General features: G+C 44.6%; 1 protein-coding gene across 1 annotated transcript in view; it reads right to left on the bottom strand.

Moving 5' to 3' along the window:
- LOC308301198 (phospholipase B1, membrane-associated-like) overlaps positions 1 to 12212 on the bottom strand; it is a gene marked incomplete at both ends in the record, with an annotated part of 51852 nt that extends 39640 nt beyond the window's left edge. The window contains 2 exons of the mRNA XM_080745095.1: positions 845 to 1919; positions 12154 to 12212. Of these exons, the coding sequence (XP_080601221.1) occupies positions 845 to 1919; positions 12154 to 12212 (1134 nt within the window). The remainder of the gene's footprint in view (positions 1 to 844; positions 1920 to 12153) is intronic.
- Positions 12213 to 19124: the final 6912 nt, after the last annotated feature.

Genomic DNA, 19124 nt, shown 5'->3' with positions numbered 1-19124 from the left:
CCATTTTCTGAGAAGTAACTGCTTTGTTCATTCAAGGTTTCCACCCGACAGCAACAATATAGCCTACCAGTTTTTACTTGATAGTTTACTTAATCAATTCAATTTACTGTTGGGTGTAAATAAATTACACAATTTTGTGTCATGGAGAGAAATCATCTGTCTCTGCCTCTTCAGATAATATATTCGTACTCGTACTCGTCTTCTTCCGCTTTTCCGGTCAGGGTCCGGGTCGCGGGGGCAGTATCCTCAGCAGGGAAGCCCAGACAGTCCTCTCCCCAGCCACTTCCACCAGCTCCTCCGGGGGGATCCCGAGGCGTTCCCAGGCCAGCTGAGAGATATAATCTCTCCAGCGTGTTCTGGGTCGACCCCGAGGTCTCCTCCCGGTTGGACGTGCCCGAAACACTTCCCCAGGGAAGCGTCCGGGAGGCATCCTAACCAGATGCCCGACCCACCTCAACTGGCTCCTCTCGACGTGTAGGAGCAGCGGCTCTACTCCGAGTCCCTCCCGGATGTCTGAGTTCCTCACCCTATCTCTAAGGCTTAGCCCAGACACCCTGCGGAGGAAACTCATTTCGGCCGCTTGTACTCGCGACCTCATTCTTTCGGTCATTACCCAAAGCTCATGACCATAGGTGAGGATTGGGACGTAGACTGACCGGTAAATCGAGAGCTTTGCCTTGCGGCTCAGCTCTCTTTTCACCACAACGGACCGGTGCAGCGTCCGCATTACTGCGGACGCTGCCCCGATCCGCCTGTCAATCTCCCGCTCCCTCCTTCCATCACTCGTGAACAAGATCCCGAGGTACTTGAACTCCTCCACTTGAAGCAGGGCCACCTCCCCGACCTGGAGTGGGCACTCCACCCTTTTCCGGCTGAGAACCATAGCCTCGGACTTGGAGGTGCTGATCCTCATCCCGGCCGCTTCACACTCGGCGGCGAACCGCCCCAGGGAGAGCTGGAGGTCGTTGCTCGAAGCAGCAAAGAGGATCACATCATCCGCAAAAAGCAGGGATGAGATCCTCCCGCCACCGAACTCGACACCCTCCGCCCCCCGGCTGCGCCTAGAAATTCTGTCCATAAAAATTATGAACAGAACCGGTGACAAAGGGCAGCCTTGGCGGAGTCCAACTCCCACCGGAAACAGGTCCGACTTACTGCCGGCTACACGGACCAGACTCACACTCCTTCGGTACAGGGATTGAATGGCCCTTAGCAACGCGCCATCAACCCCATACTCCTGGAGCACCCCCCACAGGATCCCTCGGGGGACACGGTCGTAAGCCTTTTCCAAATCCACAAAACACATGTGGACTGGTTGGGCAAACTCCCATGCCCCCTCTAGCACCCCAGAGAGGGTAAAGAGATGGTCCATGGTTCCACGGCCAGGACGAAAACCACATTGCTCCTCCTCGATCCGAGGTTCAACTATCGACCGGACCCTCCTCTCCAGTACCTTCGCGAAGACCTTACCGGGGAGGCTGAGGAGTGTGATCCCCCTGTAGTTGGAACACACCCTCTGGTCCCCCTTCTTAAAGATGGGTACCACCACCCCGGTTTGCCACTCCAAAGGCACTGCCCCCGATGTCCACGCAATGTTGCAGAGACGTGTCAACCAAGACAGCCCTACAACATCCAGAGCCTTGAGATACCCAGGGCGGATCTCATCCACCCCCGGGGCTCCGCCTCCGCGGAGCTGCTTCAGCACCTCTGAAACTTCCACCCCGGAGATTGGACAACCCAGCCCCAAGCCCCTCGGCTCTGTTTCCTCCACAGAATGCGTGCTGGTGGGATTGAGGAGCTCCTCAAAGTATTCCTTCCACCGCCCGACTATCTCCTCAGTTGAGGTCAGCAGCTCCCCGCCCCCACTGTACACAGTGTGGGCAAGTTGCCGCCTCCCCCCCCTGAGGCGCCGGATGGTACTCCGGATGGTACGCCGGATGGTAGATAATATATTGATTTCCTAAAAATGATAGATTAACCACTGGAATCATGATCCTATACTGTAGTTCAAAACAGTGGAAAAACGAATATTAAAATGTTACCTTTTGCCACCAAAATTAAGGATGAGGACCCACATCTGTGCCATTGATCATTTGTGAATATTTCTAATTAGCACCATTGGATTTCCTGACCCTAAAAATGTTGATTTAGCCACTAGAATCATGACCCTACATAATCTAGAAGTCGAGATATTGAAAAACGAATATTCAAAGGTTGCCATTTTTCAAAGTCCAAGATGACCACCATATTGGCTTCAGCGCAAATGGAATCATGGATTTTCTGATTTGTTACACTCTGAAGTTTCCAAAAATGTATAGTTTTCCTAATCTCCAGAAAATTTGAACGAACCTTCATTTTTGGACAAATAGAACTGGACTATAACGTCAAAGAGCACTGCCTGCGATCTTGACTTTTTGTACTTTTATAGCCATTGTTTTCTGGCTTGAAGCGAGCCCACAATTGTTTCGAAGGAACAATATTTTTCTAGTTGTTATACATTGTTAAACCTCTCCTGAAACTCACAACCAGTGGTGGAAAAAGTTGGCTGCTCTCATTTTTATTTCAAAGTATCAATACCACAATATAGAGACAGAAACAGATGGTCATTGGTGCACAAATACATTAAAAGCCTCAAATTGCAACTCAAGATGCTTTAATATATTGAATCTAGAGTTGCAACACCAACCATTGAAAGCCCATGCATCTCAAACATGGCAACCTCTTAATATGCACTGTCCCTTTAAGGGTAGTGCATATAAGAGGTGGCCATTTTGTCTGCCACCTGTTTTGGCCCAGTAGCCGAATTTGAGTGTTTGTTGTGGACATGGAAGCATGAGGAGTTTTGAGTTGATCCCCACCGGGTAATCCAGTGGGAACCTTGAATATACTGACTGGGTATGTTTTGGCATTTTGTTGTATTTGAGTCATTTTGCTATATTTTGTGTAATGTAATGAATCTGTATTGAGGGGTAACCAGATGTAGGCTAGTATGCTAACCAACTAACCAACCTAACCTAGCCTACAACCTTCACTGTTTTTCCAACCTTGCCCATAGTACATTAGAGACTGGCTTTTATCAGATTGTGTTTGTTGTGCTGAGGGCATATTGCATGGTTTGGATTCTGTTTGCCGTGGTTACTTAAATTACTCGAATTACTTTATTTGCTGTTGGTTTTGCGTTATATTTTAATTTGATTTGTATGTTTAGTTTAGAGCAGTGGTTCTCATGGGCACAGGGGGTCCCCAGATGTGCAACATTGTTTTCTCTTTCAACAGTAAACAAACCAACATAAAGTTAAAGTGTATGGAGGGTATCTGCACATTTCTAAAGTGACAATTTAAGGACCCCAGTTAAAATATGATTATTTTGGGGGTCACACCCTGAAAAGGTTGAGAACCCCTTGTTTAGAGAGGGCCCACTGGCCCAGTAGGCCCTGAAGCCTTCACTCCCACTTTTAGCATAATGATTTCCCACAGCTATAATAAACCCTCTTACCTTCTGTATTTTAACATTATTTTTCTACATAAACTTGACACTTTTGTTACATCAGCCTCTGGTTCTGTTCATTCTGAACCCATACCTAATAGACCAGGGGCCGGCAACCTTTTTGACATGAAGTGCCATGTTTGTATCTTCTTGATAGTCAGTGTGCCATGTCAACATTTAGTTTAATTATGATAGTCAGTTTAGTTTAATTATGATAGTCAGTGTGCCATGTCAACATTTAGTTTAATTATGATGGTCAGTGTGTCATATTATCAACATTTAGTTTAATTATGATAGTCAGTGTGCCATGTCAACATTATGTTTAATTATGACACCACATCATATATATATATATATATATATATATATATATATATATATATATATATATATATATATATATATATATATACAATTGACAAGCTATAAATAACAACCTTTTATTTTTGTTCTTCTTTAGAAATATATTATTTTACATTAGGACGTAGCCCGGGCTACATCCTAATGTAAAATAATATATGTCTAAACCCACTTATCTCCCAGCGCCTCTAACCCAGTCAAGGTTATCAGTTTGAATTCTATGCAGGTTGTAAATTGCATATAGACAGTGGTGTAAAGCAGTGGTTCTGAACCTTTTCAGGCTGGGACCCCCAACATAATCATGTTTGAACTGGGGACCCCCACCCACCCTGCACAAACACTTTTAATTTTTGGCATTGCATTTAGTTTGACTCGGATCTCTTCCATTGTGAAAATAGCCACCAGCAGATGTGAGCATGTAGATCGTCTATTTTCACAATTTCTGACTTTTTGAATGTTTGACCAGAGGTACTAAAAATGTCTTTAAAGTCCTTAAATTGAAATGTGCAGATACCCTCTATACACTTATACTGTGTTCCAATAATTTTACTTCTACTCCACTACATCTCGGATCCAAATTACTTCACTACATTTATTTGAAAACTTTAGTTACTAGTTACTTTGCAGGTATAAATTATAATATTAAAAAACATACAAAACCACTTTAGCCCTATTTTATACCATGTCTATTTGAAAATAGCCGAACTACAAGCTCACAACGTGTCGCAATGCGGCGCGTTGTGAGCTTGTAGATCGGCTATTTTAAAACATTTTGTACTTTTACTTTTGATACTTGGAAGTACCTTTTGATGCCAACACTTTCATACTTTTACTCAAGTACATTTTGAATTCTGGACTTTTACTTGTAACAGAGTATTTCTATATTGCAGTATTGATGCTTTTACTCAAGTAAAATATGTGAGTACTTTTCCCACCACTGCATATAGATATGAGTGTATGTACTCTCTCACACTTCTGCTACCGTGCCTATATGCACAGTTCTGGAGAGAAGTTGGTTGTCTTACTTCCTTCACGTGTGTTACTAATAGCCCGGTTCTCTTTCACAAGAAGGACTTTAGTTACTTTGCAGGTATAAATTATAATATTAAAAAACTTTAATATTCAATTTGAGTATTTTAGCCACGGCTTGTTGTCTCTTTGTCTCGTTCCGAGCCGACATGTCATGCCGTGCGTGACAGAACGTTGTGCGGCTGATGTTAGGCCAGGGGCCAATTCTGATATCTTCACAAATTGGTACCACCCAAGGTGACCATACGTTTTTTACATTTTTGTCTTCCTACATGTCTCTAGTTTACATTTTGGTATGATAACCCTTTCTGAGACCCAGCTAAATTGAGGTTATCAGCCGCTAGAGTCGGTGTCCCATTAACTTTACTATACAGGGGAAAAAAGCACAAAATTAATCTGCTTTAAAGGGCCTACACCATGCTTTTAAAACAATATTTTTTGTATAAATATATGCTCAAAATTGAGTCTTAGACAGGTTTTAACCCTCAACAAACACTCTGACCATTCTTTTTGTTTGTTCTAGCTCTACTATAATGAGGCTCTCCAGCTGCAATACCAAAACGGCCTCTGTTTGCTCAGGTGCGCATCTAGTGGGGTTTTTCTAGTTTCTAGTGGGGTTTTTCCACCCCTCCCCCCTCCCCTCCTCTTCACTCCTCCCCGGATCAGAGTAAAAAAAAAAATTGTTTTCAAAAAAAAATTTGGAAAATGAAAAAAAAAAAAATTCAATTTTTTTTTTTTTCAAATTCTTTTTTTTTCAATTTTCTTTTTCAAAAAACTTTTTTTTTTTTCAATTTCTTTTTTTGAAAAACAATTTTTTTGGAAAAAAAAAATGTTTTTGACTGAAAAAAAAAAACGGGAATCCGTGTGACGTCACACGGATCAACTCTCAGAACAGCACTGTTCTGAGAACCCGTGGAAAGCTTTTCATCTCTTTCTTCCCAAAACCAGAGAAAGACACAATGGTCAGAAATAGGACTTTGTGAGGATAGAAGGTGCCAGTGGGACCCCAAAAAAAGGTTTTAAAATAGAAAAAGTGAAAATTCATGGTGTAGGTCCTTTAAGACATTGACTCTAGCGGCTGATAACATCAATTAAGCTGAGTCTCAGAAAGGGTTATCATACCAAAATGTTTTACTTGAGTAAAGTATCAATACTGCAATGTAGAGCCACTCTGTTACAAGTAAATGCCCGGAATTCAACATGTACTTGAGTAAAAGTAAAAATAGCCGATCTACAAGTTCACAACGCGTTGCTTCCACAATGCGTTGTGAGCTTGTAGATCGGCTATGTTCTGTGCATGTGAATGTTGTGTGTTGTGACGATTAGCGGAGAATCGCCACTAGTTCAAGTTCAACGTCATTACGCTGCGAGCCGCACACGCCGCTCCGACCACTTTTATGAATGAACTGTGACGTCACTCAGGCTGCTGAGAGTCTGCAGGCGAGGAGACAGCTCGGAGCCACGGAGAGGGACGCCACGTCCATTGTTGCTGGGCCGCCCACGTTTGTTGTGTTTGTAGCTCGTACAGTGTTTATCGTATATCGGCGGTCACCTCGTTTTCACCGGAGGAAGGAGTTCTTGGAGGATCGCGCAGGGAGGATGCATCTGCTGTGACCTACAGTAAACCCTCAGCGGAGCGTGGATGCTCACCAAGTTCAACAACAAACTTCCGTTCCTGGCCGTGAGTACAGGTCTGACCGTGCGGTGCGAATACAAACAAGGAGACGGCTTTCACTGTACAACTGCGTGCGTGCATTAACATTGGAGTGTGGATTGGGGACGTGAACTGTCGGGTTGTATGCGAACTGTGATGCGCGACGCTATTGTTGAAACGTGACTGTGAACTTAACTGTGAATACGTGAACTGAACTGTGAATACGTGAACTGAACTTTCAATATAACTTACCTTTTGAACTGCAAGTTACTGTGTGGTGTCCGTTATTGCGTGAACGAACCCCTGTATTCCCAGAGGTTGTGTATATGCGAGCGTGCCTACTACCCTCTATATAGCAGCCTTGTGTAATGGTTTTGGCCATTTTGTCAGGTTAACTCCCTGGCTGGCACCCCAAACATTTTACTATTCGGCCTAAACCGTTACAGTGTGCGTGTGCACTGTCACCACCACACACACACACACAAACACACACACACACACAAACAGACACACAGAAAATAGCCGACAGTGCCAGCGTCCATCCCTCCGGTTGTCCCCGCGGATTAGACAGCATGGCGTGTGGTAAACAGCCCACAGAGCCCGCGGCTGAGAAAGTTAAAACCAATAAGGCTCTTAGACGGCTTGTTAGTAAAAGACTTGAACAATTTTACCGGTAAATATACGGAATATATGCAGAATCTTTATAATTATTTCCACCTGCACTGCCTAGTTTTAATTATGGTTTCCGAAATGCTAACGGCAAGTGCGGACAGGGACAGCTCAGTCTGTGTGGCTACTTCCAGAATATAATGATATGCACGCATTACTCCGCCCCCTCACCTCACAACAACATATATATACAACATACATAAGTCCAAAGCTGACGGCCACAAAACAGTTGAAGCTAGAAACCTCAAAACCTACTCTAGCGAAGCCTTTAACCACAAACTGGAGAAATCTGACTGGTCCCCAGGACTAGCTAGCACTCAGGTCGATGAAGCCTGGCTAGGCTTTAAATCCATTTTCAACACTACCCTAGACGAAGTGGCTCCTTTGCGTAGGGTCAGGGTTAAAGCCCGCTCACAGCCATGGTGGAATTCGGAAATCTGTGAATCAATGAAACTCAGAGACAAAAAATACTCTGAGAAACGCAAATATAATCACAAACTCAAAAAAGGCCCCAATAAACACCTTAAAGCCAAATTAGAAATAGTCAGTTTAGAGGCTAATAAACTGAGAAATCGGACAACCTCCTTAATCCTTTCTGCCAAAAAAAACTACTTGGATGAGAAAGTTGAGGAAAACATCCACAAACCACGAGACCTATGGAAGCTATTTAAAACCCAGCTAGGCTGTGGTGCTAAACTCAGATCCATAGCCAGCAACATATCCATCCAAACTCCCATAACCCTCCTCACGGATAGTCTTGATGTAGCCAAAAATCTCAACATCTACTTCACCTCCATGGCCAAAAATCTGGTCAATAAACTGCCCGCTCCATCTGGGCTGTTTGGTGTTAGGCACATCTTGAAATTCTACAGGAACCTTGGGGTATGCAAAGACAACTTTAAACTTGCCACGGTGTCAACTGATGAAGTGTTTAAAAAACTGCGCACCCTACCTCAATTCAAGGCCGCTGGCCATGATAAAATTGCCCCCAAATTTCTCATAGACTCAGCTGCCACCATTGCCCCAATCATTACCCATATTATTAATCTATCTATCAAGCAGGGTTATGTCCCCCAGGACTTCAAATTAGCCAAGGTAACCCCCCTGCACAAAAAAGGCAGTAAACTTGACCCTGGCAACTACAGGCCAATCTCAATCCTTAGTTCCATCTCTAAGGTAATGGAAAAAATTGTCTATGAACAGGTGGCTAGATATCTTGAAGAGAATAAACTGATCTACGAGTTCCAGTCTGGCTTCAGAGAGTCCCATTCCACAGATACATGCCTCATCTATTTGAATGATTACATCAAACGTGAAATTCACGATGGCAAATATTGTGGCATGGTCATGCTGGACCTCCAGAAGGCATTTGACACCGTCGATCATTCTATTAGCCCTTCGCTATGCCCCTCCTAAAGCCGTCCTTGTCCAATGCCAAGTTAGCAACAGGTTACTAACGCAGCTGACTTGGCAAGCTGCCATGGCAGCGCGCATCGCTGTACCGCGAGTCTGGCTGCTAGATAGAGATGGGATTTATGGTTCTCTGAAGTGAACCGGATCTCTGAGATCCGTTCCTTTCAAAGAGCCGTTCAAAAGACTGCCTCATTTTAGTTACTGGTTACTTTGTAGATTTTGATTATGATTGTAAATCACTTCCACCCAAATAGGCCTATACATTTTTGCCATTGGATACATTTCTGGCATTTGAAAATAGGTGATCTACAAGCTCACAATGTGTCACGTTGCAATGCATTGTGAGCTTGTAGATCAGCTATTTGCAAATGATTTTTCTACATTTTACTCATTGGAAAACCTGTGAAACAGGACATTCTGCATAATGAGTACGTTCTAATATTGGTACTTTAAGTACATTTTGAAACCAATACTATTTTACTTTTACTCTAGTACATTAATAACATTCCAAACTTGATTGCAGTATTGATATGTTTACCTAAGTAAAGACATGTAGTACCTTTCCCACCACTGTTCATTAGAAAGGAACGGCTCCCTACTGTGAACCGAATCATATCGTTCATTTCAAAGAGTCGTTCAACAGACTCGATTCGTTCGCGAACGTCCCACCCACTCGCTTCCGTGTCACAAACACTGAAACAAAAACAGAACGGATTGCACTGACCTACACAAACCCACGGGAATAATTTAGGAGCACTTCATGAGAAAATATAACTGGTAAAACTTGTGTACTGTATGTTAATCTGACTTTAGTATAGGCTATTGTTTTCTTCCTGGACGTGCGTTTGTTTGTGGCAGGTTAGTCTGCAGCTGGGTGCTATTGCTGCACGCCGCCATGGCAGCTTGCCAAGGCACCCGCCTTAGTAACCTGTCGCTAAACGTGGCATTGGGCAAGCACGGCTTTAGGAGGGGCATAGCGATCGGTCAATTCTGATCGAAAAACTCAAAGCTATTGGTCTTGATAGCACAGCAGTGAGATGGATGCACTCTTACTTGGTGGGGAGGGAACAGATGGTGGAAGTCAACGGAACCCTGTCCCCCCCCCTCCCAGTAAACTGTGGAGTACCTCAAGGGAGTATACTAGGACCACTGTTGTTCTTAATATACGTAAACGACATGTCATCTGCTTGTGACTGCAATCTGTTTCTGTTCGCGGATGACTCGGCTCTCCTAGTCTCAGGCAGAGACATTTTGCAGGTTGAAAAGGCCCTTAACTGTGAACTTAACAAGATCTGCACCTGGCTCAATGACAACAGACTCTCAATTCACCTAGGCAAAACTGAATGTATCCTCTTTGGATCTAGTCAGAAACTTAGCCTAGTTGAGAACTTCACAATTAAAGTAGGTGACACTGTGATAGAAAGAAAAAACCACATCTGCTACCTGGGTTGCATCCTGGAGGCTAACCTATCCAGTGAAAAAATGACCACCAAGGTAATCAATAAAGTCAATCAACGAATTCGCTTCTTGCAAAGAGTTGCCCCACTGATCAATATTAAATCCCGAAAGACACTAGGAGGTGCTCTTATTGGGCCCCTCATTGATTACGGAGTCCTTGTCTGGTATCGCGACGCCCCAGCTGCCTTAAAGCTAAAGCTCCAAACAGCCCAAAACAAACTAATTAGGGTTGTGCTTGGTCTCCCTCCTCTGACCCACCTTACCGAGCATCACCACGAAAGCGTGGGGTGGCTCAAAGTAGCTGACAGAGTACAGCATCTTGCAATGGGCCTGGTGTACAAGATACACTACACCTCCAAGATTCCCATGTACCTGACAAACTACTTCTTAAAGGTCAAGGATGTTCACGATCATAACACCAGAGGCAGCTCCACTAATCATCATCAGCGTAGATTTAACACTAAACAAGGCGCTAACTCGTTCTCCTGCTATACCATCAACATGTGGAACGCCCTTCCACAAGCCCTAAAGGAGAGCAAATCCCTAGCCTCCTTCAAAATTGGTATGAAAAGTCACCTTCAGACAGCAGCTACCCGTGACTTGTAAATAGACTAAGCCCCCATGCTCCCCCCCCCTTTTTCTTTGTATTCTGCCTTTTGTATTTGATGTTATGCTTTTGAAACTGATATTATCCTAGATAAAGTACTATGTTCTATCCGTCTGTCTTTCAATGTTATATGAGATACTTAAAGTGTGGTTACTGTGGAAATAAGCCTCGGCTTTCTAGGATCTCCTTTTAGTTGACCTTGTACCAGTGATTTGTACTGTCATGAAACTGTACTTTTTTCTATTGCAAACTTCTAATAAATTCTTCAATCAATCAATCAATATAACCATGCCTACATTTTAGATTTCTTTTCATAATCTGAATTCTGATAAAATGAACATAGAGGCAAGGTTTCAGGCTCCTTTAAGTGACATCATCATGGTAAGGGCTTGAGGGTACATCCCCCTAGTGGTGAGCAAAATAACTTCTGGGGACTCCTAGAGTGTGCAGCTCCAAAATGAGTGGAACAGCACTTTAGATGAGTGTTTCATTCATGACACTTTACATCACATTTAAAACTCTTTACTGTCATTGCTTTAAAGGCTGTCATTGTTGATTATTATTGTCTCCACCAGCTGAAGGCATGGGGGAGAGTATGTTTTCCCCTGCGTCCGTGCGTGCGTGCGTGCGTGCGTGCGTGCGTGCGTGCGTGCGTGCGTCCGTCCGTCCGTGCGTCCTCGTAGTTTGTTACCACCTAATCTCAGTCGCCGCTGGCCCGGTCGCTGCCAAAATGAGCACACACACTCCCTGGATGCCAATTCAGAAACTCTGCCCTACATTTTTCAAATGGGCCTGTTCTAGCGCCTAGTGGCCGCAAAACACATTTCTGTATGAATGGCCAAGACAGAATTAATTTGCAATGACCTGTTATGACATCAATGATGCAAATGTTCCATGCCAAACAATTTAAATTGTTGATCAAATTTATTTGTGACAATTAATGGTAAAATGTGATAATGGTGACACAGTCCTGTCAGTGACCACCAGGTTATGATGATGATGATGATGATGATTAATAACAATAACAAAATGTCACCCTGTTAGCCGACACGACTCAAATGCTTAGTTCTTCTTTCTTTTTGTCTTTACAGAACATGAAGTTGACAAGAAGAAGTCATCTGTGCGGTGGAGATAACCAGGAAGTGGTGTTAGGATGACGACCGGAGCGGCGTTGTGCCGTCACGGGGTCCACATACACACGGGTTGAATACAGCACTGCTCAACTGTCACTCAACTGTCACCCTTTTGGGTGCGGGGGATCGCAGGCTTCGTTTGTGCCGTACTCCTTTGCGAGCAGAGTGAGGCATAATGTCCCCACGACCCATGGGTCAAAGGGGAGCCGCATCCATGAAGCCAGTCATGCGAGGACCCCCATTTTGGGTTTTCCCTCTCCTTGTTCAAGTTCTTTGTTCCCCTTGTGCACCAGTGACGCGCGGGAAGAGCCTCTCGTCCTCCCTATCACGTGGAGCGGTCTACGTGAAGTTGCGGTGGGGGTCGTGGGGCTGAGGAGTGCGGCTGATGGGAGGAATCGGCATCAGCATCGGCGACCTCAATGCCCAGAGTACATCATGGGGTTATGAGAACAACAACCAAGATGGAAGTGAAGTTGAAATAGGGCATAGGATCAAGCCCCCGGAACCTTGGGGGAGCTCTGAAGCGCCATGGAAATGTTGGCCGTTTTGAGGTACTGCAGTTGGGGCCAGAAACATGAACGCGCATCTAGGCTTCTTTGTATTGACTGCACGTTCATACCGGAAGTGCTCATTCATGAATTGGAGCCCCAGCGCGTCCATGAACACAAACTATGGCGCAAAACGCGTCACATAGGCTCCACTACGTCACGTTTTACTACATGGATGAATGGGTGAAAATGCCTCATGCGCTGGGTGAGCAAGACAATGCAAGTGGACGGGCGGGGATATCTGGTGTCCTCTCTATTCTTCTTATAACTCTATGCATAGGATTGCCGCTTGTTGGCCTTTTTGATCTTGCAGAATTGCATGAGGCCGTCTGGAAGAATACATTGTACATACATACATACAGTGTACTTAGAAGACCTTAAGAATCATCCGGCCCTATGAATTCAACCCGTCATGCAATTTTAACAAATGGAAGACGGGTCTTTTTTAAAAGTACATTATATTTAACGGTTAGCCCTCAGCTATCAGCCATTGCGCAACTGTGCAAGAGGCAGTTTAGTCATTTTAGGCTTCCGTTGCTTTTGCGTTTGCGCAACTGTGCAAATGTATTCTAAATTTGTGTAGCTGAGGGAATTTAAGTGTTAGCCCTCACCTACCAGCCATTGCGCAACTGTGCAAGAGGCATTTCAGTCATTTTAGGCCTCCATTACATTGGCATCATATAATATCAATATATCAATATCAAACAATGCTTTACTGGCATATATTAGTCTTTGGTATGGGTGTTAGATTGTGCAGTGAAGAAGCTTGGGTGGCTCTTTTGGGTCAAACAACAGCGTCTAGAGGCCCATGAGCTCTGTTTCTCTACATTTGATGTTTAGCTGTAACCTCAATCCTTGTGTTCGCAGTTGAAGTTTCCTCCATAGATGGCAGGTGTAGGTACCAGAGGGGGTGGTGAGTTCACATTGGCATGTGTCTTCAACAGATCGGCTTCCAGGACCTCCTTCTAACACCTCTTTCTAACACTACCTCCTTCTAACCCCTCTTTCTAACACCACCTTCTAACACCACCTCCTAACACCACCTCTTTCCATGAGGTCTTAGTGGTAGTGGTGGTGGAAGCTGATCTGTAGAAGATGCATGACAATGTGAACTTGCCACTCCCACTGGTACCTGCACCTGTCATCTATGAAGGGGACTTCAACTGCTAACACAAGGATTGGGATTACAGCTAAACATCAAATGTAGAGATACAGAGCCCATGGGCCTCTAGCGGCTGTTGTTTGACCCAAAAGAGACCCCAAGCTTCTTCACTGCACAATGCAACACCCATACCAACCCAGACCTGGCCTATGCCATGTGTCAGCAAAGGACATAATTTGTGTAGCTGAGGTAATTTAACTGTTAGCCCTCACCTACCAGCCATTGTGCAACTGTGTAAGTGGCATTTTAGTCGTTTTAGGCCTCCATTACTTGGTGAACAATGTTTTGCAGTTTTGCAACTGCACAATTGCGTTAAAAATGTGTGTAGCTGAGGTAAGCTGTGCGTTGTGCAGCTTTTATTTGGAATGAAAAGCAGCACAAATGTGTTGCTTTCTAGTTGTTTGTTGGTGTTGATTGGGGTGGGGGGTATCCATGAGATTTCTCTTTCAGAAATGAATTTGCATGACGGGTTCATTCATAAGTGAGTCTTATCTGGAGTATGCAGTAAGATCCTGTCATCTTTCAAACCTGTAATCAAATCCAATTTGACTTGTCATTTGGCACAAGAGACCTTGGACTGGCTTTATGTTAATCTCAAATCGCAAATAATATCAAACAATGCTTTACTGGCATATATTCTACTCTGGTCATAGATCCCAACTGCTTTGCATCGTAAGCCATAAGATGACTAGAACCCAAAGTCGAAGAAGAACCATCTTTGGAAGCTGTCAGCGAAGACGCTTGACCCCTGAATGAACCTACTGCTACATGACAACATCTGCACACTACAATACAGGCACCCGGAGGCGCTCTACATGGTGGGTGGTGACTACAACCACGTTGATTTAAAGGTCACTTTGCCGAGGTTCCATCAGCAGGTTAAAGTTCCAACACAGGGAAATAATATTCTTGATTGTGTGTACAGAAACAGGAAGGCGGCATATAAAGCTGTCTCCCGCCCCAAGCTTGGCCTCTCTGACCATATTTCAATCATGTTGGTCGATGTCTATCACCCCGTGCTACTGTCCAGGCAGCCTACACAGAAGACCATCACCGTATGGCCCAGTAGGGCTGACTCTATGCTCCAAGTTTTGAGCGTACTGAATGGAACATCTTCAGAGAAGCAGCGACATCACAGTCTGGTGGTGTGGACCTGGAGGAGTACACGTCTGCTGTCTTAGGCTCTATTAGCAAGTGTGTTGATGATGTCACTGTCACCAAGGATATTACAATCCATCCCAACCAGAAACCCTGGCTGAATGCTGAAGTCTGCTCACCTCCCAAATGTCTCACATCACCCGCAACCCCCTTTCTGTACACAGAACTACCAGAAAGATGCAAGAGGAGATTTCACATCAGCATCGGTGACTTCAATGCCCAGAGTACATCATGGGGTTATGAGAACAACAACCAAGATGGAGGTGAAGTTGAAGTAAGGCATAGGATTGCCCGCTTGTTTGCCTTTTTGATCTTGCAGAATTGCACAGCACCGTCTGGAAGAATACATTGTACATACAGTGTACAAAGAAGACCTCAAGAATCATCCCGCCCTATGAATTCAGCCCGCCATGCAATTTGAACAAATGGAAGAAGGGTCTTTTTTAAAAGTACATTATATTAAGCGGTTAGCCCTCAGCTACCAGCCCTTGCGCAACTGTGCAAGAGGCAGTTTAGTCACTTTAGGCTTCGATGATTTGTGTGAAAATCTTTTGCGTTTGCGCAACTGTGCGAATGCATTCTAAATTTGTGTAGCTGAGGTCATTTAACTGTTAGCCCTCACCTACCAGCCATTGCGCAACTGTGCGGGGGTATCCATGAGATTTCTCTTTCAGGAATCAATTTGCATGACGGGTTCATTCATAAGTGAGTCTTATCTGGAGTATGCAGTAAGATCATGTCATCTTTCAAACCTGTAATCAAATCCAATTTGACTCCTGCAATGTCATTTGGCACAACATACCTTGGACTGGCTTTATGTTAAACCTCAATTTGCAAATAATATCAAACAATGCTTTACTGGCATGTATTCCTCTTTGGCCATAGATCCCAACTGCTTTGCATCGTAAGCCATAAGATGACTAGAACTCAAAGTCGAAGAAGAACCATCTGTGGAAGCTGTCAGCGAAAACGTTTGACCCCTGAATGACCTACTGGAATGAAAATGGCCATAGATATCTGACAGACGGTATGGATCAGCTGTTCTCTGGACCCAAACTATGGAAATGCACATGGAAACCATCACGGTTGCCTTCCCAAATGTTTCACATCACCCGCAACCCCCTTTCTGTACACAGAACTACCAGAAAGATGCAAGAGGAAATTTTACATCAGCATCGTTGACTTCAATGCCCAGAGTACATCATGGGGTTATGAGAACGACAACCAAGATGGAGGTGAAGTTAGATCCCTACTGCTTTGCATCGTAAGCCATGAGATGTCTAGAACTCAAAGTCGAAGAAGAACCAAGAAGAACCATCTTCATTCCAAAACCTGTAATCTTAAATCCCACGTGTCAAAAAGGTTGACACTGTATTCAACAACTCTCTGTGAACCCTCACTTGCTGCCTGAAGCCTACTCCTGTGTCCTACCTGCCAGTCCTTGCAGGAATTGCCCCGGCCCGCCTCAGACGAGAGGACGCTACCCTCAAGCTGGCAAGGAAAGCCCAGATACACAACTGGCATATCCTGCACAACACTACAGTGGATACAAAGCCTCCAAACAGACTCAAGTCCCGCCACCTTTACAACAATGCAGCACAAGAGCTGCTTCGCTCCATCCTGGAGGACTTGTCCACAAGTGCATGGCTGGCGGGATCCTGGAAGCAGGAGTGGGAGTCTGCTGGGCCCTCCCGTATTCACCACTACATCTGGGATCCGGGAGCAGGCGTTGAAGGAGAGGACATACCACACCAGCAATGGACCCTACTGAACCGCCTGCGCACTGGAGTCGGCTGCTTCAAATCAGCTATGAAGAAGTGGGGCTTGGCAGGCAGTGCAGCATGTGAATGTGGTGAGCCTGAGCAGTCTGTAAAGCACATAATTAAAACCACACAATACTGAGTTGGACATTTGAGGACGATACAAGAAAGAATAAGAGAAGCTTAAATCGCAAATAATATTATGGCATATATTACTTTTTGGTATGGGTGTTACATTGTGCAGTGAAAATGTTGGGGGCTCTTTTGGTTCAAACAACAGCCTCTAGAGGCCCATGGGCTCTGTTTCTCTACATTTCATGTTTAGCTGTAACCCCAATCCTTGTGTTCACGGTTGAAGTCCCCTGCATAGATGGCAGGTGCAGGTACCAGAGGGAGTGGGGAGTTCACATTGGCATGTGTCTTCTCCAGATCAGCTTCCACCACCTCCTTCTAACACCTCTTTCTAACCCCAACTCTTCTAACACCTCTTTCTAACACCACCTTCTAACACCACCTCCTTCTAACCACTCTTTCTAACACCACCTTCTAACACCACCTCCTAACACCACCTCTTTCCATGAGGTCTTAGTGGTTGTGGTGGAAGCTGATCTGTAGAAAACGCATGACAATGTGAACTCGCCACTCTCACAGGTACCTGCACCTGCCATCTATGCAGGGGACTTCAACTGCTAACACAAGGATTGGGGTCACAGCTAAACATCAAATGTAGAGATACAGAGCCCATGGGTCTCTAGCGGCTGTTGTTTGACCCAAAAGACCCCCAAGCTTCTTCACTGCACTATGTAACACCCATACCAACCCAGACCTGGCATATGCCGTGTGTCAGCAAAGGGAATATGTTGGCATGTCAGATAATTAATCTGACTGTGCATCAAGAAGACTGATGCCTTCTCACTTATTGAATATCCTGAGCTGGCCAAATTGACCAGACAAGTGTAAATTGAAGATGACCTGGCTTTATGTTAACCTCAAATCACAAATAATATCAAACAATAATTTACTGGCCATAGATCTCTACTGCTCTGATTCGTAAGCCATACCATGACTAGAACTCAAAGTCGAAGAAAATACCACCTGTGGAAGGTGTCATCGAATACGTTTGACCCCCTGACTGACCTACTGGCTTTATGTTAATCTCAAATCGCAAATAATATCAAACAATGTTTTACTAGCATATATTCCTCTTTGGCCATGGATCCCTACTGCTTTGACCCCTGAATGACATACTGGAATGAACATGGCCATAGATATCTGACAGAGACGGTATGGATCTGCTGTTCTCAGCAAACCAAACCTCAAGGTTGAGGAAGTCTGGACCCACACTTTGTAAATGCACATGGAAACCATCACGGTTGCCCTCCCAAATGTCTCACACCACCCGAAATCCCCTTTCTGTACACAGAACTACCAGAAAGATTTCACATCAGCAACGGCGACTTCAATGCCCAGAGTACATCATGGGGTTATGAGAACAACAACCAAGATGGAGATGAAGTTGAAGTAGGGCATAGGATTACTGATTGTTTTACTTTTTGATCTTGCAGAATTGCATGCACTGACTGGAAGAATACATTGTACATACAGTGGACTCAGAAGACCTCAAGAGTCATCCAGCCCTATAAATTCAGCCCCTCATACAATTTGAACAAATTATTCATTTATTTTCTTTCTTTTTTTGCATTGTGCGTGAAGAAGGGCCGGTTGGGAATAGCCGGCATCTCTCCCCCACACATCAGAAGAATGCATATTGCTCAAGATGAACAAAGAACACAGGAGAGGGACATTATACACCCCTTGCATTACCAGGTAGCACCCCCACGCAGGCTCAGTTGTATGCAGACAGTCCTGCCCTCCAGATAATCAAAGAAGAAGCAAGGGCCAACATCTGGGAAGATGAATGGCAAAGCGATGACACACAAGCCCCTGAATGGTTGGACAGGGGAATCACACCAACGGAAAGCCTCGTTATAGTGGCTAATAGACTGCGTGTGAAAAAGGGAGGTGCAACGCATGAAAGTCTGGAACTACAAAACAGAAGACACATGCAGCTGTGGATCAGTGCACACAAGGTCCCACCTACTGGAATGTGAATTCCAGAATAGGCTTTATGTTAAGCTTAAATCGCAAATAATATCAAGCAATACTTTAGTATTCTTTGGTATGGGTGTTACATTGTGCAGTGAAGAAGTCTGTGTAGCTTTTCTGGGTCAAACAACTTCCTCTAGAGGCCCGTGGGCTCTGTATCTCTACATTTGATGTTTAACTGTAACCCCAATCTGTGTGTTAGCAGTTGAAGTTCCCTGCATAGATGGCAGGTGCAGATACCAGTGGGAGTGGCGAGTTCACATTGTCATGTGTCTTCAACAGATCGGCTTCCAACACCTCCTTCTAACACCTCTTTCTAACAACACCTAACAACTCTTTCTACTAACAACTCTTTCTAACACCACCTCCTAACAACACCTCTTTCCATGAGGTCTTAGTGGTGGTGTTGGAAGCTGAACTGTAGAAGATGTATGACAATGTGAACTTGCCACTCCCACTAGTACCTGCACTTGCCATCTCTGCAGGGGACTTGAACTGCTAACACAAGGATTGGGGTTACAGCAAAACATCAAATGTAGAGGTACAGAGCCCATGGGCCTCTATTGGCTGTTTTTTGACC

The sequence above is a fragment of the Nannobrachium achirus genome (assembly GCF_963921795.1).
Source record: "Nannobrachium achirus genome assembly, chromosome: 16".
Lineage (NCBI taxonomy): Eukaryota > Metazoa > Chordata > Actinopteri > Myctophiformes > Myctophidae > Nannobrachium > Nannobrachium achirus.
The sequence above is the reverse complement of the archived record's forward strand: the minus strand, read 5'-3'. Positions and strand labels throughout refer to the sequence as shown.